The sequence below is a fragment of the Lotus japonicus genome, chromosome 1 (assembly GCF_012489685.1).
Source record: "Lotus japonicus ecotype B-129 chromosome 1, LjGifu_v1.2".
Taxonomy (NCBI): domain Eukaryota; kingdom Viridiplantae; phylum Streptophyta; class Magnoliopsida; order Fabales; family Fabaceae; genus Lotus; species Lotus japonicus.
Genome location: NC_080041.1, coordinates 104,717,671 through 104,741,105, shown reverse-complemented (window position 1 = coordinate 104,741,105; position 23,435 = coordinate 104,717,671). Strand labels below are relative to the sequence as shown.

At 34.4% G+C, this 23,435-nt stretch overlaps 2 protein-coding genes, 1 long non-coding RNA gene and 1 other non-coding gene across 5 annotated transcripts; 1 reads left to right on the top strand and 3 right to left on the bottom strand.

The window, feature by feature from the left end:
- Positions 1–716: 716 nt before the first annotated feature.
- Positions 717–1,955, bottom strand: LOC130732369 (uncharacterized). The gene is made up of 3 exons (XR_009017021.1): positions 1,804–1,955; positions 1,090–1,393; positions 717–1,013 (listed from the first exon to the last, which is right to left on the bottom strand). It is a non-coding gene; the product is annotated as an uncharacterized LOC130732369 (long non-coding RNA).
- A 9,531-nt stretch (positions 1,956–11,486) lies between these two features.
- Positions 11,487–11,567, bottom strand: TRNAL-CAG (transfer RNA leucine (anticodon CAG)). Its single transcript has one exon. It is a non-coding gene; the product is annotated as a tRNA-Leu (tRNA).
- Positions 11,568–14,922: 3,355 nt separating this feature from the next.
- On the top strand, positions 14,923–16,091 carry LOC130728703 (protein SOB FIVE-LIKE 3-like). Its single transcript, XM_057580250.1, has 2 exons — positions 14,923–15,268; positions 15,496–16,091. The coding sequence occupies exons 1-2, from the start codon at positions 15,219–15,221 to the stop codon at positions 15,866–15,868; spliced, it is 423 nt and encodes a 140-aa protein (XP_057436233.1). The 5' UTR covers positions 14,923–15,218; the 3' UTR covers positions 15,869–16,091.
- Positions 16,092–19,902: 3,811 nt separating this feature from the next.
- On the bottom strand, positions 19,903–23,174 carry LOC130728702 (6-phosphogluconate dehydrogenase, decarboxylating 2). 2 transcript variants are annotated; one of them, XM_057580249.1, is made up of 2 exons: positions 23,031–23,174; positions 19,903–21,656 (listed from the first exon to the last, which is right to left on the bottom strand). In XM_057580249.1, the coding sequence occupies exon 2, from the start codon at positions 21,644–21,646 to the stop codon at positions 20,183–20,185; it is 1,464 nt and encodes a 487-aa protein (XP_057436232.1). In that variant the 5' UTR covers positions 21,647–21,656; positions 23,031–23,174; the 3' UTR covers positions 19,903–20,182. The 2 variants fall into 2 exon arrangements, with proteins under 2 accessions (XP_057436232.1, XP_057436231.1); XM_057580248.1 differs by lacking the exon at positions 23,031–23,174 and adding an exon at positions 22,896–23,024.
- Positions 23,175–23,435: the final 261 nt, after the last annotated feature.

The following is a 23,435-nucleotide window of genomic DNA, read 5'->3' as shown; positions in this document are numbered from 1 at the left end:
TCATCACCGGGACTCATGTTGGACCACTCTTCCTTATGAGGCCCAATATGGACTTCCTTTCGACTTCCCCACCACCGGGACGCGTGTTGGGCCACCACTCTTTCTTATGAGGCCCAATAAAGTCCAAGAAGGTCTTTCTTTGACTTTCCCATCACTTAACTCATGTTGGGTCACTCTTCCTTATGATGCCCAATATGTTCTTCCTTCGACCTCCCATCACCGGGACTCATGTCGGGCCACCACTCTTCCTTATGAAACCCAATAAGGTCTTTCTTTGACTTTCTCATCACCGGGACTCATGTTGGGCCACCACTTCTCTAACAAAAGGATTTTTACCAATTTAAAATTATTTTCTTATAGCTTTACTTAACTATTTTTTCTTTTGTGAAAATTGTTTGGAACACTTATTTTTTAATTGTAAAATATTTCTCATATTCATGTTCGAACTAAAAAAACACTAGTCTATTATTTCATCCTAAAATGTAAATAAAAATAAAGCATTATCAATTTTAACAGTGTATAATATTATATATCTACAATTTGAGAATATACTGTAAAAATAAAATAAAATTTGAGAATATAATGCGTATAATTGTTTTTTGAAATTTGTGTATAATATATATATATATATATATACACACTAATAGAAACAACTAAATTATGTCTATTTAAAAAAGAAACAACTAAATTATTTCTTTTCCTTTTTAGAAACACAATTTTATTTGAAATTATTTTTTATTGGCGGTTTGTGGTTTAGTCTCTGGCAGTTGTAACGGCCACTAATAGAGCTCAGATAGATTTACAATTTTGATGGTTAGTGCTGGCTTCATATCAGAAATACATAATTTACATTGACACCCACAAACAGTAGAGGATCTACATCTCATAAATACAATTTGGAAAGCTAAACTTGTCCCTCCACTTCAAGTGCCCAGTAAATGCACCTTATCTTGCCTGCGAACCAAATTGTTGCACTCTCATTCAAATACCCCACTTGGAGGCCTTATGAACCACTGCAGCAACAAAAACATATATAAAATAGTAAATATATAACATCTCCAGCAATATGTTAACAACATCTAAACCAACCTGCACTATGAGAAAAGCCCCAAAAGTAACAGAGCATTCCATCATCTTTCAAGTTGTACCATCCATACACACTGTAGGATTACAAGATCAGGAAAGTGAGAATCCTTTTACCTTGCACCTACAGACTAAAACAACACCTCAGCCATAGAGTCCAAACACAAGTGCATCAAACTAATAACCATCCATCTTCTTCTTTGATCCCACCTCAGTACAATGATGATTGAAATGCATTTTATAGTCTTGGGGCAGAGCAGTTTGGAGGCCAATCCAGATATAATACTTCTTCCAGATGTTCCATACGAACCTGCAAGAGAAAAGTAAATGATCTAAACTTTCCTCCCCTCTCTTAGGCATATCACCAAACAGGTGGTGTGACTAACCAAAAGAGATGAAATAAGCCCAAATTACTAACACCAATTCTGCTACTAATACATTAACTATCCATCAGATTGAAAGTTGTGCAATACAGAAGGTGAAAAACTAGATAAAAAATGTGTTCAAAAATCAAAACTTTATGAACATAAACCCAGAAATTTCTGAATCCGGTTACGGAAATTCGTTAAAAAATTAAAATTTTATGAAGATCATGAAGCAATAACGAAAGGCGACGAAAAAAAAAAAAGAAATCAATCGATGTTTGCGAAGAAAACCAAAAAATCAAACCCAAAAAACGTTGAATAACGAATATTAGCAAGGAAAACATGAGAAACGAACTTTGATCGGTGAGAGCGAAGGCAAATCGCAAACGCACGCTCGTCTTTCCTCTCTGTCGTCTCTGCAACTTCGCCTTCTCCTCTCTCCCTCACTTGTCTGGAATGTTCTTCTCTGCCACTTCGTCTTCTCCTCCTTCCCATGAGAAGAACAATAGTCAGATCACTTGAATGAATGAGGGAGGTTAAAAAGTTAGTTTTACCATGGTAACTGTTTTAGTTAGGGACCAGTTAGCAAATATATACACTTTTTTTTTCTAAAACAATATTATTTAAAAATCATTTCAGGATAAATGGAAAAAACACCTCATTTAATATATGTTTTGTTGCTACTGGTCCAACTAGGCGGAGGCACCATACCTGCATCTGGGAGGAGGCACCACAGCAGACACCTTTTAAAATTCTTTGCTAATTTCACCAAGCTGACAAGGATTTTTTGATGAATTTTTTCCCTCGCAATCAATGAGTTTTTCTCTTGGCCGAAACTACCCTATTTTAGTAAATTTCTTTTAAATTATTCTTTTTTTGGTAAATTATTTAATTTACTTTTTATATTATTTTAAACCCCCGATTAATTAAATTAATAATTGATTAAACAAAATAATATCATTTTGTTTCAAATAACATAACCTTAGGTCACATAATATGTTTATTTTTTAAAAAATGATTATATCATAAACTTTTACTTTGTTTAATTTACGTACACGCGCGTCTCTTCTGATCGAAGAATTGAAATTTTAGTATACATACATTCTTGTGCCATTAATTAACATTCCTAATCCTAATATAAAGCCATTAAGCAGACTTAGAGCATCTCTAATAAATAGTTGCTAGTTGGGTTGCTTAAAAACTATTTCGGTAGATTCAGACTGACACATAGAATTTAAGCAACCCAAGCAGAATTCGCTCAAACCACGGTTGCTTTGTTTACTTTTAGTTGAGTCCCATTATACATCTTATATTTATATTATTTCAAGATAATGACACTATGCAAGTACATGAATGAAAGAGAAAATATGATTTTTTAATCAAAAAGTAAGGAGAGAGAAAATAAGCAACCGTTGCTTAAATAAGCAACTGTTGCTTAAATTTAAGCAACCCAACTGCCACGTCATGTTGCTCCAGTGGTGCTCCAAAATAAGCAACGTTGCTTAAGTTACCAACTGAATTTAAGCAACTCCCATTGGAGATGCTCTTAGGTAGCGTTTAGTAAACATGTAAGAAGGGAACGGAACGGAACATATGGGTTCCGTTCTGTGTTTGTCATATTTTTTAGATGGAATGGACAGGACACAAGGCTCTAGGAACATAACATTTTGGTTCTCTAAAAAATGGTGGAACGGATGAGAACGGAACGGGACACTCAATAATATTCAATAATATACTTTATACTGACAAAATTACCCTGGTTTATTCTCTTCTTTCTCCATTATCAATTTGCTTCGGTCTTCAGATCTGTTTCTTGTCAAACCATCCCTCAATGCATCATCTCTCTTTTCGTCATTGACGTACTCAGTACTCACATCACTACTTTTTTTTTTTTTTTTCTGGTATTCAATTCGTAAGGTATGAAAAGTTGAAAACCAGTGAGACACCATTTTTATTCTTTTCTTTCGTAAAGTTACAGATCACGAACATTACCATTTTGCACAATAAAATTTCTGCAATCATACATCTAGAAATATAAGTATTGATGAATCCAAATTTATAAATTAGAAACCGTTTTCCGAAAACTAATATGAGAAAAATATGCAGAAATTATAAGGTTTGAAGCTTTTTGTTTTTTTGAAAATAGGTTTGAAGCTTCGTTCGTTCAAAAAAAAGGTCTTGATGCACTAGTTCAAAATTTTCCTAAATTGATTAATTGAATATTAATGCTTACTCAAACATTAAATATGATAGGGGTATATATGTAATTAAATTTATAGTTATGTTCTAGTTGTGATGTATATGCCAAACACATTGAATAGAATATTTTTGTCCCGTTCCATTATGTTACGTTCCGTTCCGTTCCGTTCTGTTCCGTTTCCAAACGTGCAATTGTAAAATTTTGTTTCTGTGGGTTGGTGGACGCGACCACTAGGGATTGTAAGATGTTGACATTATTTTCAATAATGATGACAAGCACAAATGAATCAGAAATGAAGTTTCTTCACCTCTTCCTTGTCATTGAGCAATAAAAACACTCCCACTAATAATGTTGGGTTTGAAAGGGAAACTTTGATAGGCGTAGTAGTTATTTGTCTAACCACAAGATAGATGAGGTGAACAATTAATAGAGAGATGGGCTAGTTGACACGAGTTTTGAACATTTCATATGCTTCTTTAATTCAGCTGTGATCACTTTGTATAAGCTTCATATATATCATTGTGGGCAGCCATACCGGCATAGAATCAATGTTTTCAAATATCATATATGTCTCTATTACAACCTAATTTTGTTGTTTAAAAAATTAGAGTTAATGGTGGAATTAATCTCTGTGAATTTATTTTAGTCCTTCTACAGAAAAAGATATTAATGGCAGTTAAAAACAACTAGTAATAATAAAAATTACGGCCACTATACATTATTTTTCCACTGAGTGACTTAAATCAAACTCATTTACAAAATTAGATATTAATTTGAAAAAAATTACTACCTTTCATTCCATAAATAGAGGCTGAAACAACTTTATACATTCAATGAATTTTGTCTCACCATTAACATTTTATAATTCAACTAGTATATATAATTCTTCTCTATTCACTATATTCTTATCTGTCCACTGTAGTACTAATTATTATTAGAAGCGTATAAATAATGGTATTTTAGTTAAATGACATTATTATTAATTATCATCTTACTTTTTGTATCATAACTTTAAACAACAAATAATATGGAACAAAGATAGTAATAAAGTGTTTAGTCCCTTCAGGGACATCCGAACTAAGTGGATGAATTTCATGGAAAGAAACAATAAATGAAAATGAGTTTAATAATTATGCACTAAAACAGCAAAAAAAAATTACACATTCATTCAATTAGAATTCATTAATTTGTCACCTAAATTTGAATTGAAAAATGTTTAAACTTGATAATAGTGAAATATGATTTGATGCATGCGTAACTCTTTACATGATTAGTGCATATAAATCAAATCTTTTTTTTATCTTGATCAAGGTATTCCCACAATTGGTAGTTGTGAGACTAATTCTAAGCGGTGTCTCAGGTCGGTTTGATGGCCAATCTGATTTTTAAACCATTAAGAAGAAAAAAGAAATGTGATGGAGGAGAATATTATTCCAAGAGAAATAAATTACAATTCTTTTAGAACAACAATTGTACTCCTAATAGCTGGGCAAACTTCTACAGTAATTGCCACCAGAAAACCCTTTGTACTAATTGGGGTCCAAAGGCTAGATTGGGACCATGAATGGAGAATTTGTGGCGGCCTTAAGTTGCTGCTAAATTTGAACATATTGATATGTTGATTGATGCAATTTGTGGCTTCGTGTAGTAGTTTTGCAGAGGTTAGAGGCACTCAGGCACCTAGTAATTGATTATGAGATTTCTGGTACACAATAGAGCATTTAAGAGAAAAGTGCCACAAATATCATTGCGGCACCCGCGGCGGTCGCTTTTAAGATAAATGCCGGTAGAACAGTTTGTGGCATCTGTATACTGCTGCAATTTGACAAAATATATGCCACGAGAACTAAATTTTTTATGTAGTGTTACTTGACATCCAAACCCTATAAAAGGATAATCCTTTAATTTCTTTTCCTCCCAACTTTTTTTTTCTGCATAATTTATCCTCAAAGAAACATAGGCTAAATATTCTTCATCAAGAAGCACCTGAAATTCAGATAAAGTAAAAGAGTACCAGCAGAAGTACCCAGATTAAGAAAATTGAGGTGGAAAGTATCTAATTCCTGCTTTCTTTTATCTCATGGTAGGTGCCATTCATGTCAAAGAACCATTCATGGCAATAATTTAGTTATTTTAATTTATAAAATGATAATATTTTACTTTACTTTGCTACATCATCAAGAAACACGTGGATCCTATGTTTAAAGTTGGTCACAAAACATTTTCTGGATAAACTAATCAAAACACAAGTACATAGCTTCAGGGGAGTAACAGAGAGAGTAATTCATATGGACCATATGGGTGTGGCCATCGTTATCATCAAATTCATGATTTATATTTTCGATTTTTCACATGATTATTAGCCACACATATATTCTCATTCACCAACAATGTTTGAGGAGGTTCTGTTTGTGAATGTCAATTTTTGTAACTAGCACATTGTAAGCCATAAAGGTGTTTGTCATGGTTGAGTAGAAAGTTTTTGAATATTAATAATTCCATATAATGCCCATATACAACATGTTACAATAAAGGTTTGTTATTTGTTTACTCTTCAATGGCTCAGTTTCTAACCTGATCAATACCTATTAAAGTATTTTTAGTTAGAGAAACTAGTGCCTGTTCCATTTTGATCCATTTAAAGCAACAAAAAAAAAAAACGGTGTGCCTCCATGTGATTAGGCAAAAACTTTGAATATATAACAGTGTAGGCAACTGACAATGTAGCACCAAATTTTGATATCAGGAAATAGAATATTATTGTTTTTTGAAAAACAGAGGAATAATAATACAAAATCTCACATTAGGCAGTAGGCACATATGAAATCCCCAATTATTAAGGTTGGATAATCGTTATTATTTGTACAAATAGAGGTTGACATTCATTTTAGGATAAGAAATAAATAGAGTTCTACTTATAGATTGGAATCAAAAACTTTATTCATGTTACACTTATTTGATATCCAAACACGTATTAATGCATTTCACGTTAAAACCTTCACCGATTAAAAGAAAAACAAAATATGGTGGTTTAAAACATCTACTAGTTTTTAAAATGAAAAAAGTACATTCTAAAAATTAGTTTTTGGAACATTAATAAAATAGCATTTTGAAAATGTCATTTTAAAATTACCTTCCGAAAATTAGTTTGTGAAATGCATTTTTTTTTTACCTGAAACCAGTTTCCGAAATCTATAAGTTGTTTTTCATTCTATTGGCGCAAGTGGTTTTAACGACAACAGATAAACCATTAGGATATAACTCTTTTAGATGTTTCCAGATATCGCACATCGTAAGGATGTCCACTTATCATTATTGTTTTGAAAATCAGAAGAATAATAATCCAACAATAATACAAAATCTCACATTAGGCATTAGGCACTCATGAGATCCCCAGTCACTAATGCATTTCATTTCTCACTCACATCTACAAAGAGCATCTAGACAAGCACAAAAAGGAATCTTCTTCCTTGCCAAAAGGGTACTTTGGTAAATCCAAATTTCTCAAAATTTACTATAAATTCCTGAAGCATCATCTCACATTTCATTTCAGTGCCATACATAGTGAGAGATAAATAGATAGATTAAGAGAGAGGGAGAGAGACAGAGACACAGAGAGAGAGAGAGAGAGAGAGAGAGAGAGAGAGATGAGGCCTATAAACAGTGTACCATCATCACCATCATCAACCATTCATGGTGTTAAGTTTTGGGAGTCACCAATTCCTTACCTATTTGGAGGCTTAGCTCTAATGCTGATTCTGATATCAGTAGCATTGGTGATTCTTGTTTGTTCCTACAGAAAACGTCCTTCAGATTCATCATCAGATTCAGCTGAAGACATGAAGCAGGTAATGTCCAAGACAAACTCAGAGCCAGAAGTGCTTGTTATAATGGCTGGTGATAACAAACCCACTTACCTTGCCAAACCAATCACTCCCTCAAATTACTGCACTTGTGGTGGAGCAGAACCAACAACAACCCTTGCATCAAACTCAACCACTGAGCAAAGAGTACTCACCAATTAACAATTGCTAGAAGCAACACAATTTTCAATTTTGCCTCCTTTCATGTTCCAGTGGTTTTGTGAGCACTGAAATATGATCAGTGAAGGATGAGTGTTTTTATTAAATTTTTGTTTTGGTAATGAAAATGACCGCGGGGATAAGTATAGAATGTTTAGATCAGTTTTTTATTTAATAAATTCTGACATTCAGAAGCTACTAACAGAAGCTTCTCCCGAAAATCAATTTTGTGAGATTTGAGTAATTATAGAAGAACTTTCAAGCATGCATTTAATTTTGATCTCCATTCATACATTTTTCTGCTGCTAATTATGCTTATCATCATGGTTTTAAATCAAGGTTTACAGCCGTGATTTCGGCTGACGCATCAAAGTTTTAGAGGTTTCTAAAACCGTAATTCAATGGTAATTTCGGCTGTAACTATCATACATTCATAATTTTCTGCCATATGGAGGAGCACAACGCGGTCGTAACACGGCCGTGACTGCAATTTAAAACATTGATTTGCCACATAGAAATTCAAGGATATGACTAATAGAGTTTAATGATGAAATCAATCTCCATAGCCTAAGAATTCTCATAGAAATCATACCAGAACAGAGACATCCCCAAAAAATTCATTTTTTTTATTAATTTTATATTCTTTTTCCTTTGCTATCTTTAAATCATGCCTAAGAATTGAATTCTGTGAACACAGTCCGTGAGTTAAAAAAAGAGGGTATATCAACACGCCACAAAAAAACATCTATGTTTCTTTTCTGTGTGTTTTCGACTCAGCATAGGATTCCATTTGTTTCTGAGTTAAAATTCTGAATTTGAGGGACGCCATGAAACGTATAAGTAAGCATGTACCAAGACACAAAAAAGCCATAAAAAACAAAAGTGGGGCATGATCACCATTCACCAATAACCAAATACAAACAATGCTTAGTGCTCATTATCATCAAATTGAACCTTCTAAATATAATATCTAGAGAGATAATGAAGAAAGAGAGAATAATTTTATGTGTTTTTGGTGGGTTGATGATGAAATAATCACCGGCTGGCATTGAAGTCCCTAAACCCATCAAAGTCACATAGGAAATTAAAGTGGAATTGGATAATACAGCATCTAGCCGCATGTGAAAGTGGAGCCCTTTGTTTTTTTTATAGCAATGTACTCGTTAGTGTACTTTACTTGTAGTTTTACTTGTACTACTCGAGCTTATAAAAAAAAACTTGTACTACTCCACACATTTCAATGAATTGTGTTTTTCTTTCATTTAACCTTAAATATTGATCGGACTAATTTTTTAAACTTACACTCGCCTTAAAATCTTAAGAAATTCTATGAGATATGAGTTTATTGAAAATGAGATAGAACAAGTTAGTGGACCGGATTGGATCTTGTACACACACTACTTTATAGGAGCCATTATAGAGATTTTGCATTATAGTAGTCTTTAAAAAAGTTCAGCGGCGACCCGCACTTGTTTTTCTTTTCTTCCCCTTGTTTTTACAAAGTGGTTTATTTGTAATCTCACACTTTTGCTCTTTTGTGAAACGCGGCGGCTAGAAGTGGCACAGACATAAATGAGTCAATAGAAGAACGAAAGTTGATAAATGAAAAGAACAAAACATTAAATGAGGGAGTTAGAGAAAAAAACAAAAACATAAATGAGTAAGAAAATAAAATGATAACAACAACATTATTACACCTAGATAAGTGTTGTCTGCCGAAGGAAAAAAAGTAGGGGATCAAAATTCTCAATTTATCTACTAATGAAATTATGTTATATTAATTAAAAAATATATAGATATGACATTAATAACTTGTATGAGTAGTTTTTAATTGACACAACACAATCTCATTTGTGGAACATAGAATAAGACAATATTTAAAAATCTAAAATCTTAATCCAAAAGTAAAACAGGTAAACTAGTGAAGTTAAATATGTAACATATAGATAGTGCTGCATGACATATATGAATTTGAAGGTTTTTAAATTTTGTATAGTCCCCATATTTTAACTCACCAAAATCACATTCGGTCACCATCATTGCAAACCTTTAGCCATCACCATGGCTTAGCCCAACTCTATCGCACCACTACCGAAGTTGCTGCTTCATGCCATTGTCAAAGCCAACAACCCAACAAAGATCCCCAACAACCACTGAAACCACACCCCAACTTTTCTTCTCGGCCAAGCTCTCCAACGCTACCGCGATCACCATTGCGACCCCACCCAACCTAAACCCATAGCTTTAACCATTGTCTAGTCAACCACCTTCTTCCTTGACATCCCAAATCACCGCAACACGAAACTGTCTACCAACTCGCGTTCTCCTCACATGGAACTCCCTAGCGTTGCACCACTCATCACCATGGATCTGCACGGTGCATCGTGACTTTCAATCACTCATTCAGGTGTTTTTAAGTTTGAAGGAACCCATAACCACGAACCTTGACACTTCTGCTATGCCACATATCAACAATCCTTTATCCCCAACACCGTAATCTACCCCTAATCACCATTTTCTTTCACTTCTAGCACCCACAACAACAACTAGACCACAAATCAGAAACTCACACAAATCTAGACCGCCACCACTTTCAAAACTCGAAGACAATCCTCACCCACCAGGAAGCGCTGCCTTCTCGCAACCATGAAGCTAGGTCACAACGACGTCGCTACAACAACCATTGTCCTCAAGATATAGTTTTGTTTATTAAATGGTGTGAAAATATATACAGCTTTGCAATCTCTCCCCCCTCACACATCCTCTTGTGGATGACATTGTTTGAACAAAACGTGGGATCATCATCGCCTTCTAAAGGGACTCCAAAAATGGTTGATCTAGCTTCGCCATTAGCCTCCCTAACACTTTGTTTTAGAAGGAGATGTTGGCGATTTTTTTTCGAAGTGTAAGAGGTTCACATGGAGGGATTTGCCATCACAGGCTGATACACGTTGACGCTCACTTGGTCGAACTAGGGCAGTATTTCAAAGAGGAAGGTGGAGGGCATGCTTGGATCGCCACCCGTGACAAAATTACAAATCACGCGAGCAAGGCAAAAAGGTGTCTCTTCTTACATAATAAAGGCACTTGTCGTGGGGGTAGGGAACAATGAGGTCGTGGGGGAGGAGTTCGTGGAATCTAGGTTCTCGGGGCGAAGGAGATACATGAGGCTATGGCGGTTCGATGGATGGCTGGAGATTCAAAACCCACTTGCCACCACCACCACCCTTCACCTCCTCTTTGAGCAGGAGGACTAATGTGGTTTTTTTAAAAAAAATCAGGGAAATTCCAACTAAGCTTAACTATTTAGTGACACCATGCATCATTTTTCCATGTGCTACATATTGGATAACGCAGTATTAAGGTGACCAAAGTAACACTTTTATTTGATAAAAATCATAGACATATAGCCAGGTTAATTTCCACTTCTTGTGTTTGGTATCATAATTTTGAGCATTTTCCTAATAGAGAAATTACTAGTGACCTAATGGGATGGGTGACACATTGTGATATAAAAAATAAAGTAGGATGAAATGAGAAAAATTTAAAGGTGAAACTTTTGTTTGGGGATCAAAAGCTCTTGTTATTGGGATTGTTGGAGTTGGGGGAGTGGATAATATATTATCCTAAGAGGATATTCCAAATATGTGGTGTGTGGATGTAACTATGCCTATGTCTATGGTTTACAAATCTCTCAGGTCAGGTCTCATCAAAACTGGTGTTTGTACGAAGAATATATAGTGCCTTACCCGATTTCGAATGTTTCAATTGTTTAGCAAACATGAGAAAAAAACAAAAATAAAAGATAAAAAAATATGTCAAGAATGGGATTCGAACCCATGCCCTTTCGGACCAGTACCTGAAACTGGCGCCTTAGACCAACTCGGCCATCTTGACACTTTATGATGAATTGTTCGTAACTTAATATATGATATGTTAACTTTATATATTTTTTCTTCGGAAATTAAACTTTACATTATGAGTTGACAAAACCAGAATGTCAAAAATTACTCACATACACAGAAAATATCCCTTTTATAAAATTAAGTTTCCAAAAAAAATTGAGTTTCACAAATTTTACAGATACATCGATCTAATTAAATCTTACAACTTTGATACATATATCAAGATTAGATTGAAGTAAAAAAAAAGTTAGATTATGAGATATAATTGAAGGTCTTTGTAAAATTGTTTAAACTGCTTGTATATAATAATTAGTTCTTAAAAAGCTACACAAAAACTTCATAAAAAAGTCAGATGGTCCAAATCTCTCTTTTTTTCTTCTTTCCAAATTTTAGTTTTAGGTTCATGGTACCCTATGCCATATGCCATAGGTGTCAAGTGATTGACCATTTAACTAAAAATGTACTAATGTAGGTACCATCTAGTTCTGTGTGACATATGATGATGACTGTGTTAAATAGTACTCATTTTGACCTCTATTAAGTCAATTATATTCGAGTCAGATAAAATTACTATAGCTGATAAAACTCTTTCTATAAAATACTTAATGTAACTACATGTGTAGAGACTTAAACATGAGACATTTACTTAAAATAAAACAATCTCATGTCGATTGATTAGATGGTTGTTGGTATAATGCTTTGCTATTAGTTGGTGGATTGTCATTTTCCCGGTTGGCTTGCAGTTATTAATAATGGACCAGTTTTGTTTTTGGTCAATAGTGATGGACCAATTAACTGGCCATTATTTTTATCAAACATGTACCTGGCTTTAGATAGACCCAATGTCACTTTCGGCTACATATTGAGCCCATTATGCTAAAGTAGAGCTCCCAATCTATATCTAAATTTAGGTTGTCACAAAAAATACTATATCTAAATTTAGGGTTGATGTTTGTCCTAATGAAACATACGTTTAATTAACCTCATGTGTAGTGTAGACCAAATCAAGAAACCCTCATGTCAGACTCGTCAAAACCAAAAAGCCCTATCAATGTCATTTGTTACGTAATAATAAAGATGTTGATCTAGCCGTAGGTAAATCAGATTTCATTTGAGTGAAAACACAAATTTGACTATTTGAAAAATAATTTTACCTTTGTAAAGCTTGGTTTTGTTGTAGCTGATCTTCTTATAATATTAGTAACATCCTCCATTACAACAACACCGACAAACCCTAAAAATATTTAGCTAGAAATTTAATTTTGGTGTCAAATCTGATTAAGTAAGTGTCTTTAGTATTTCTTTGTTTGTTCTTTGTTTTGTGGTTCTCTTTGAATTGTAAATTTGTGAGCAAACATGTAAATATTTAGTGTTTAATTATATTCTAATGTATTATGGTATTGCTCCTTTTGGACCGCTTATTTGGAGTTTATCCTCTATTTGTATGATGTAAGTATAAACTAAAAGCAGGTAAAAGATGGATGTTCTAATAAATTCATAGTTATCACAAATAAGAATGGTGGAAGAGTATTAACCTTTATATTCATGATCTGAGATTGATCTTTAATGTTCTTGTAAAATGTCATTCAACAATAGAGAAACTCTTCTATCTGCTTCATGTTTTTTCTATTATCTCATTTTTCAATGGTAAATATAGACAAACTTGTATTGGGAGAGGTAAGGTCGACAATGTTCAAGTTCATCACTATTGTAATGCTTCCATAAATCACTACATATAGATTCTTTTTCAAGAGCCACATCCTTTCATACAAAGAGTCACATCTCTTTATTCAAGAGACATATACTCCTGTGAAATATAAAACAATATATTCTTTTATCAAAATTATATATGTGAGATTTAATAATATATTTAGTAGTTCATATTTAGTTATAGATATCATTTTTAAGTAAGATTTTGTTAAACAACAATTATTAAAGAAAAACATCATTATGAATTTATTTTAAAATTTAACAATACCTTTTTTTTCTTCTGAAAGCTAGCAAGAACAAACAATAAACAGACTAAGGGACAACAAAAGAATTCTTCAACACGATTAAATCCAAGTCAAGATCTGACTTATTCACAACTGTAATGCTAGAAGGGGAGTGAGCACCATTTTTTGTTAACCAATCCGCCACCTCGTTACTCTCATGATGAATGAGAGTTAGATTGATGATCGAATCATTTCTAAGAAGTTGTTTCACGTCCATAAACACGGATACGCTATATGAAAGCTCATAAAGCTTTCATCCACCAATGTAATAATTAGATCAACGCAATCCACCTCAAAAACCACTTTCTTAAGCTCGTGACTCCAAGCAAGGGTCAGCACGTCACGAAGACCACAAATATCTAAACTAAAGTTTTTGTCAAATAATTATTAGTAGTTAGGTTTGATATGAAATCATTTTAATACTCAATATTTAATTTTATATTTCATAAAATATTTTAATGTATGGTATATTCATCTAAAATATGATTACTTTAGTAGTTTCTGAAGTTGTTTAAAATTTTAAAATACTTTCTTTACCATACACAATTCTTCAAAAAGACAAACCATGTCTAAAAAAATCATATGAAAGGTTAGATGCCAGGGTGAGCCATTACTTTTTTGACATATTTCGAGCTTATTTCAATAAGTTTTTCAAATTAGTTTATGAATAAACGTTATATTTTCATAAGTATGTAATTAAACTGTTTATCTAAACACACCCCTAATAAACCAAGTGGGTTGGTGTAGTGGTTTAGCACTTCATCCTTTAAGTAAGTGGTTGGGGGTTCGAATCCCAACTCTTGCGAATAGAAAAAACTCCTTGGCCAGCCCCCTACCGCTTAGTGCGCTGACCGTGGGGCGATGAATTAGTCTCACGGCTGTCGGCTGTGGGGATACCTTGGTCAAGACCGAAAAAAACCCACCCCTAATAATAATGCGAATAAACTTATACCACCTAAAGAAGATGATTCCTATAACTCCCTCTCTCATCCCTAAAGGCCAAACTTAGTAGAGCTTCTAATATGTTCTAATTTGTAGTTAGAATGATCACATCTCACCTAAACAAAATTTAGCCAACAACCCTCCACCAAAAATGACCGGCCATCACATATATTAAAGTTAAATGAGCAGGCTGAAGACTAATCAATATCCATTAAAAAAGATCATCCAGCTATTTCACAAAAAAAAAAAATTAACATGGATGTAAATTCATTCTGCACCTTCTCATTTAAAAGATGCCTAAACAGAATAAAAGATACATAACACACACACACACACAAATCTTCGAGAACCAGATTGATCTGTTCTATACAGACAAGACAAAGAATTTTTATGCAATGATAGATAAATAGAAAGTGAAAAAGCAGTTAATGCATATTCAAGGATTTTACACCTTTTCCAGTTGTGCTCTTGGGACATCTGTATTATGCAATAAAAGTTGGATTTCTATTCAACATGACAACGGCAGTGGTTAAAAAGAAATATTATTTATAGATACACCTTATGACCAAAGATGGTAGTCCCCAACATTCCTTTTGTTTATTTCATTCTTCCAAATTATTTTAAAATATAGGGAACCTTCCTGGTTCCTCCCTGAATTTAAGCCCTTAGCATAGTGCATCTACCATTACACCACCTTCAATTTACCAATGCTTTTGCAGCTCAACAAGATAAGCAGTGATGATAGCTATCTGTTAATGTAAGTTCTATATAGATTTTCATTCATCATCTATAGTCTCTCATTCATTCTTTCCCTCCCTTATGACATGCTTGGAAATTCTTCCATAATTGATTCTAAAGCCAGAATCAATTCTGGTGAAAAGCTTCTAGGTATCAGAACTGATTCTAAGGAAATAGAAGCTGATCCAAACATGTTATTAATGTTTTTCCAGTTTGTGTTGTTTTGCCTTTGAATTGGCCATAAAGCTTTCCTGCCTCAGCAATGGATTCTTTTAAACAAATCTGGGGTGCAGAAGGTTGTAGCAGCAGTGAATCTGGTTGGACTATGTATATTGCCTCCCCCATGCAAGAAGATGATGGTGGATGCAGCAATGAAAATGATGGAGGATATCATGAAATCTATGGTGAAAACAGGATGAAGAAGAAGGGAGCCAGAGTTGATGAAGTGGAAAGTGATGATTCTATGGCTTCAGACGCTTCATCCGGTCCGGTTCGCGGCCAAACTAGTCATGGCACAGCAGTCTCTAAGAAAGAAAAACAAGATCATGGAAGCAAGTGTTCTTCTAAGAAAAGTGCAAACAAAGAGAAGAAACGTTTTGACAGCAAAAGTAAAAAATGATGAGAATGTTCAATTGTATTATATGATGCTGGAATTTTTGCAGCCATGCATCTTAGAAATTTGTATTTGTTGATTTGTAATCACACCTCTACCCAAAGGAAATACCCCCAAAGATTCTTTTATGTAATCATTAGTCTGAAGTTTTATGTTTCACACTACACACTATGTTGATTGTTGAATGTTTATATTCTTTTGAAGTGAAAATAAACTTCCATAAGAAACACACTATAACTGTGTTTGAATTGAGGCACTGTCAATGGCATTCAAGCCAATTGACACAAATTTCCCAGCAAAATAATTGATGGTTTCAAGTAATGAGTTCCCTGAGGGAGGATTTGCAGAGAAGAGGGTGAAATATTTTATCATGTAAACCTCAGCTTCAGTTTTTTTCCTTTTTACCAAAGTTTAATATGGAAAATGATCAAACCGAGTGCATGATTTGATTAACTTATTTTTCTCCAAAATCAATTCTGATACCAAGAGGCTACTCACATAAGCTTCTATTCAGAATTGATTTTGGTTTAATCAATTGTAGAAGAATTTCTAATCCTACACTGAGATGAGAGTGTCAGGTCATCCATTAAGACATCATCACAGCAGTTTACAGCCTGCTGCAAACCATAGAATGTGAAATTCCAAAACCACAGGATCTAGAAATATATTAAGAGAAAGTTAACTGCTGCAAGAATGTGCAGTCCATTCTTCAAAATCCCACGTAAATGTTTGGTTTCACGATTTACACATACTTCAAAACACGTTTATTTAGAAGAGATCCTAAAGTATCCCATTGTGAAACCAAACATGCTATAAGTGGATCTTTGGTTTCGTGATTTGCACAGAATTCAAAACACGTATACTCAAAAGCTTGGACTTTTAGCTTCTAATCAAAAGTGATTCTAGAGCATTCAATCGTGAAACTAAACATTTAATACGTGGATGTTCAGTTTCGTGATTTGCATAGAATCCAAAACACGTTTATTCAGAAGCTATAGCTTCTAACCAAAAGTGATTTTGCAGCATTTTTCACAGTTAAACCTAACATACCATGATTTGTTATATATGCAAAAGTTGCATTGAGCTGGTTGACAGAAGAAACAAGAAACATGACACAAGAAAAAGTTGCCTAAGGGGAGGTTAGAGTAGAGACGTGGCCAAAAAGATTCTGGATAATAGCACAAGTCATTTTCTATCAAGAGCTTCTAATAATGATTCGTGAATGCACGTGTATGCTGCCAATTTGCAATGCAAACACGGATGGGGTAATGCTTTGCTGGAAAGATGGCAAGGTTTCACATAAGTTACACGAATGACAACTAGCTCGAAGCAATAAAAGCACTTGTTGCTGTGACAGTGCATTGGCTGGTTCGGTTATGTGAACTAACTTTGCAAAGAATGGGACACAAATGCAACAGCAAGGCAGTGCCAAGTTTTAGGCTGTATTATGATTTATGAATGACCTTGAAAACATGAGGGCACACATGATTTGAAAGGAATCATTAAAGGTCACACTCATATAAAAACGATTTGTGAGAGAAAAAGAGCCTTCTTTTGTGCATACAAGATGGAAAGAGTGTTTCTCTTTTGTCCACGTTTTTGCAACTAAGGAAACCAAGGGGAAGCACTTTGGTCCAACTTGTCATGATTCACTAATTCACTCATAACAAACTTTTGTATTTAGATTGTGTTTAGAAGAGTTTGTTTTAGCTTATCATATGGTATAAGCACTTTTGCAATGTTTGGATAAACTTATGAAAATAGTTTATGACCTACCTGTAAGTTGTTTTAAAGTTATTTTCTAAGCTACTCAGATAAACTTATGAAGAAGCGTTTACGTGATAAGTGCTTATATACATAAGTGCTTGATTAAGCTTCTTGCCCAAACATGCCCTTAGTACATGTCCCAATTCTAACATGAGTAAAAGGCACTTAAATGGAAAATTTGATACTGTCACAAATCATAATGCCCATTGCTATTTAGAATTAAATATAATTTTTAGTAGAGGAGTTACATATCAATGACCTTGAACCTTGGTCACTGTTTGTTTAGAGTGCATCATGATTCAAATAGATTCTTGCATATCAATTAACAGCAGAATAAATAGTTAAGCAAATCCCAAGAAGATATAACATTATCATATTCATCTGTGAATAATAAAATAACACTTTGATCTCTACATAACAATTTATCTATCAAATTAGTCAAATTGATGCCTGAATGTTAAATTAGTCCCTCAATATATATTTCATTAGTCAACAGAATGCTTGATGTGAAGACTAATTTGACTAATAAATCACATTCAGAGACTTTGAATTTGAACTTAATGCTAATTATTCAAATACTAATATAACAATCAATGCTACATCTTTTAGAAACTAATTTGATGATTTACTAAAGAGTAAGTACCACAAGCAAAGATAGCAATTGGGTAATACTAAGATCCTATCAATCACATATGAGTATGACCTACATCATAACTTTCCTTTTAGAGAGAGGTGGTTCTCAACAAGTTAAAATTCCTTCAATTCTCAATAACTTAATGTTATCCCTGGATTTAAAAAAGATCTTCAATCCCACTTGAGAAATTGTGGCAAGAATGTGTTTACTGAAGAAAGCTCCACATGAAGTTGTGGCAGCCCCTGTTTCAGCCAAAAACTAATACAAGCTTCTCAATCATTGAACTCATCATTGACAAAACCATTAATTACAGGCTTTTCAATCATTGGCTTCATTATTGACACTGAAGACTTGAAAGTGAAAGTGTAACAAAATCCATGAAGCTCAACACCAAAAGAGGAGAAAAGAGAATGTAAGAGTTAAGAAAAAAGATGGATTCATAGAAGTTACTTCAAACTAGCTCAAATATAAGGAGTAAGTATAAACAACTGGAAAAGTAAGGATAAGAAAAACTAGCTCACTCCCATGGTGACTTAAGAAACAACATGAATTTACTAGGTAGGGTCAGACATAATAGAATCACAAGGTAGCAATAAAAATCCAAGTCCGAACCCATGTAAAAAGAGCATGAATTTGCACAAGTTACTTCTCTCTGACTAATTCAAACATAAAAGAATAAGGAGGAAACTAGAGAGAAAAAGGGTCCCTCTATAAATACATCATCCACACCTGTACAAGGCAGATTTTGATTTTGATTTGTCTTTGTCTGACAGTGGGGCAAGCTACATAATCAAAATACACAAGTAGGCAATTCCATAAGCGTGCAACTATTATTATTTATGGGGTAGAAAATAAAGTAACATCAACAACCAATAATTATGCAACTAGGTAGGGCCAATTACATTGATTAATGAAGCCATTGACCTCTATCAAAAACCAAAAACTGAATTGGACATCCATAAATAAATAAATAAAACTCTACAACATTTATGTTGGCTTCAAACATCTATCCTCTTTTATATGGGGCTGGGAAGAGCTATGTAAAGTTGGACTAAAACATAGGGAGAGTAAAAAATAAGGACATAATTTGATCCACAGTTTTACACTGCGCCATTGAACATATATTGCCATAACAATAAAAAATATTGGGCTTTTAAGAATCATGTATATGTACTTGGTAGAAGTTTTATGTGACAATATATGGTTAAATGATGATGTATTTTAAGAAGGATTGGGATTTAAATGCTCTGTTATTAGACATTATTCATGATAAGATATTATGGAGTCATGTGATCCATGTGACGAATACCAACTAGAGGGGAAAGGCTTTAGTTGTTTTTGTTGTATGTTTCTAAGATTGAGTAAGAAAGGGGAAAAAAAAAGGAGAAAAAAATGCTCAAGTTAATAGGAAAATATTAGTACTAGATATAATGTTGTACAATACCTTGACCCAATACTCATATTTATACTGATAATTGGGTCGAGTACAGTACTACTAGTATTATTAGTACAAGTGCAGGCCCAATAAAACAAGAAAGATACTCTAATATAATCCACAGAGATTATTAATATCATTCTCTAACAATGTGAAATTTATTTAATCTGACCATAGATAAATATTGCACTCAGAATCAGAAAGTTGACAATAGAGTAAATTAATTCAACTCCTGCAGTAACTTCATAAACATTACAGTCATCTATGGTGCTAAAGGAAATCTTATTGAAAATATGAAAACTAAAAAGGCACCATGAACAGGGACAATTTTGTATAAAGCACAAAGCAGGATCAGCAAAGATATAATGTAGTTGTTGGAGAACCAAAACCAAGCAATACAGCTAAGTAATCTCAACTCATCATACAGTCTTGAGCAGAAAACATTACATTTATTGGGAATTGTGATGGGTTCAAATACAGTAATCTAAATTCTTGACTGTTTGGCAAGCTTGAACCACTCAGTATGGTAAGATCCCTCCATGTCAACCCTTTCGTACGTATGAGCACCAAAGTAGTCTCGTTGAGCTTGCACCAAATTAGCTGGCAAACTTTCCCTTCTGTAAGTGTCAAAATAAGCAAGACTAGCAGACATACCTGGGGTGCTGATACCAGAATTGATAGCAAGACAAACAACTCTCCTCCATGCAGATTGGCGATCAATTATTTCCTTCGCAAACTCCGGGTCCACAAGAAGGTTTGCCAGATTGGGGTTCCTGTCATACGCTTGCTTGATTCTGTCCAAGAATATTGCTCTAATGATGCAACCTCCTTTCCAAATACGGGCCAGCTCTCCCAACTTCAAATCCCAACCCTTTTCATTGCTCTTTGCACGGATCAGATTCATTCCCTGTGCATAACTACAGATTTTGGATGCATAAAGAGCCTTCCTGACATCATCAATCAACTGCTGCTTGTCTACAGGTTGATCCGTCAAGATATCACCGAAGCCTCCTGATTTAAAGACCTTTGCAGCTTCAACTCTTTCGTCCTTCAACCCACTAAGGAACCTAGCATCCAAAGAAGCTTCAATAGTGGGAGCAGGAACTGATAATTCGGCAGCTTGCTGAACAGTCCACTTACCAGTACCCTTCATGCCAGTTTTGTCCAAAACCTTGTCAACGAGATATCCCTCGCCTTTATCATCCTTAATTCCAAATATATCAGCAGTGATTTCAATCAGGAAACTCAGAAGTTCTCCCTTGTTCCATTCTGAGAATGCACTATGTAATTCCTCATTTGACAACTTTCCAACTGACTTCAGCACATCGTAAGCCTCTGCAATCAGCTGCATGTCACCATATTCAATTCCATTATGGATCATCTTCACAAAATTACCAGATCCACCTTTACCAATATATGTCACGCAAGGACCACTGTCACGGACTTGAGCTGCCACCTTGAGAACAATATCTTCTATGTATTTGTAAGCTTCAAATGAACCACCAGGCATCAAGGAGGGACCATTTCGAGCACCCTCCTCACCACCTGAAACTCCCATCCCGAGGTAGAGCAGACCCGATTCAGCCACGGCTTTCTCTCTCCTCTCAGTGTTCTCATACCATTCATTACCACCATCAACTATGCAATCACCTTTTTCCATGTATGCAGATAGGGTCTTGATGGTCTGATCAACTGGTGCCCCAGCCTTAACGAGCATTATTATCACCCTAGGTTTTTGAATGGAATGAACAAAAGCTTCCGCGTCATGGTAGCCATACACTGGAAGGTTTCCTTCCTGTTTTGCCCGTTCAACTGTCTCATCAACCTTGGATGTGGTTCGGTTGTAAACAGAAATGGGAAAGCCTTTCTCAGCAATATTGAGTGCAAGATTTTGGCCCATAACAGCCAGTCCAGCAAGGCCTATTCTCGTAAGATTGGGTTGAGCCATAATTTATTTCCTGTTCAATGGTTGACAATGCATATAAGAGTAATGTACAAAAGAAACTGGCATAAAATTTTGATTTGAGGAACATAAAAATGCAGTGAATTGAAATAACTGAAGACAATTAGAACTTGACTGGGGACTCTCTACGCCATCAATAAAACCTCTACCAAGTACATATACATTAGCATAGTCCAATAATATAGCATGCTGGGAAAACGGGTCTCTTATAATTCCAACATATTTAGAGATAAAAAGGAATTAAGATTCCCCAATTTCCCATAAAAGGATGGGATTGCCAAAATGATCCTATGATCATACTACAGAAACATTAGAGTACCTTCAGGATTACGGTCATAGGTCTCCCCCACTCAACAAAGGCAAGATAAGTTCCGCTTCACTTATCCAAAAGATTACTATGTGTTTGGATAAACAGTTTAATTAAGAGCTTATAGCCATAAGCACTTATTCATAAGTTGATTTAAGAAATTAATTGAGAAAAGCTCAAAATATGTTATAAGTAGGGGATAAACGCTTATGCATAAGCTGATATGAGGAACTTATGAAAATAAGCTCAAAACAACTTATGGGTAGGTCATAAGCAATTTACATAAGCTCTCTCAAACACTATATGATAAGCTCAAACAAAATCTTCCAAAACATAGCCCAAGTAAGTATAACTAAAAACTACTAAACCCAACTGCATGCTTCCCTAGATTTGCATATATCAAGCAAAAGCTATGGCCCGAAGAGCCCACAAAATGGCAAAATACAACAGTAGTATACAATATTAGAACAGCATTCCAAAATCAAATCATTTGTTCACCTGAAATACAGAAAGACAATCAAGTTTTACAAGATCTCACATTTCCCTTTTTCTTCACTAAGACAGAAACCACTATACAGACAGAGTCACCAAACAAATGACTACTAGTGTATCCAGTGCATGCAAAGCAGAATCACCATGAATCATGATCCAAAAACATCATAAGGGTAACAATCAATCAATAAGAAACTATGACAAAACCCCAAATGAGCAACAATCAGAAGATCAAATCAAATCAAAACCAGTGGAACATAACAAAAATCACACTGGCTACTTAATCTCTCATAAACCACATCAAACACATGAAATCTAGCAATAATAATCACAGTAAAAATTTTCTGGTCAAGCAAATTAAGTTCATGCAAAGCACAAAAAAACTAGCTCAAAGTGGATCCCAGAAATTAAAAATCGGAACTTTGAAGTGCAAACCTGAAAATTGAATCGAAATACAGCAAAATTGAGGTCTAGGAATCACAGTGAACCGATTAAAAGATGTGGGTATATGCTCTATATATAATAATGATAATCATAAAAAATAAAACTTTAAAAAGTGAGAAAGATTACCAATGAAAATTAAATATTATTTATATAGTAGTATCTGCAGTTGAAACTTGAAGCCGTCGATGGCTAACGAGACTCACCAACTACCAAATTTACAGGCAGAGACAATGAATCAAAGTTCGGAGTTTTTAATATTAAAGGGGTCAAATTATTCTAACCAATGTGGTGTGTTAGGTGGAAGAGGAATCATGACCGTTGATTTTTGTTCTTTTTTTTTTGTCAGATCAAACTTGGGTCATGGTCAGGCCCAATTCACTACAAAAACAATATTTGGGTGTGTGAATCAGAAACAGTGGTGGTGTTGTTTCTTGTTTGGTGCTTTCTTCTATTCACACTTTGGCTCTAGAATTTCAGTGTCAGCTAGCTCTGATGGATGAACTCAGCATGATGGGTTAATAATCAGCAGGA

Excerpts from the sequence above, each read along its gene's own strand:
- LOC130728702 (XM_057580249.1), bottom strand. The coding sequence starts at position 21,646 with ATGGCTCAACCCAATCTTACGAGAATAGGCCTTGCTGGACTGGCTGTT.
- LOC130728703 (XM_057580250.1), top strand. The coding sequence starts at position 15,219 with ATGCTTTTGCAGCTCAACAAGATAAGCAGTGATGATAGCTATCTGTTA. Across the intron at positions 15,269-15,495 it reads GATGATAGCTATCTGTTAAT|CTTTCCTGCCTCAGCAATGG; the intron begins GTAAGTTCTATA and ends TTGGCCATAAAG.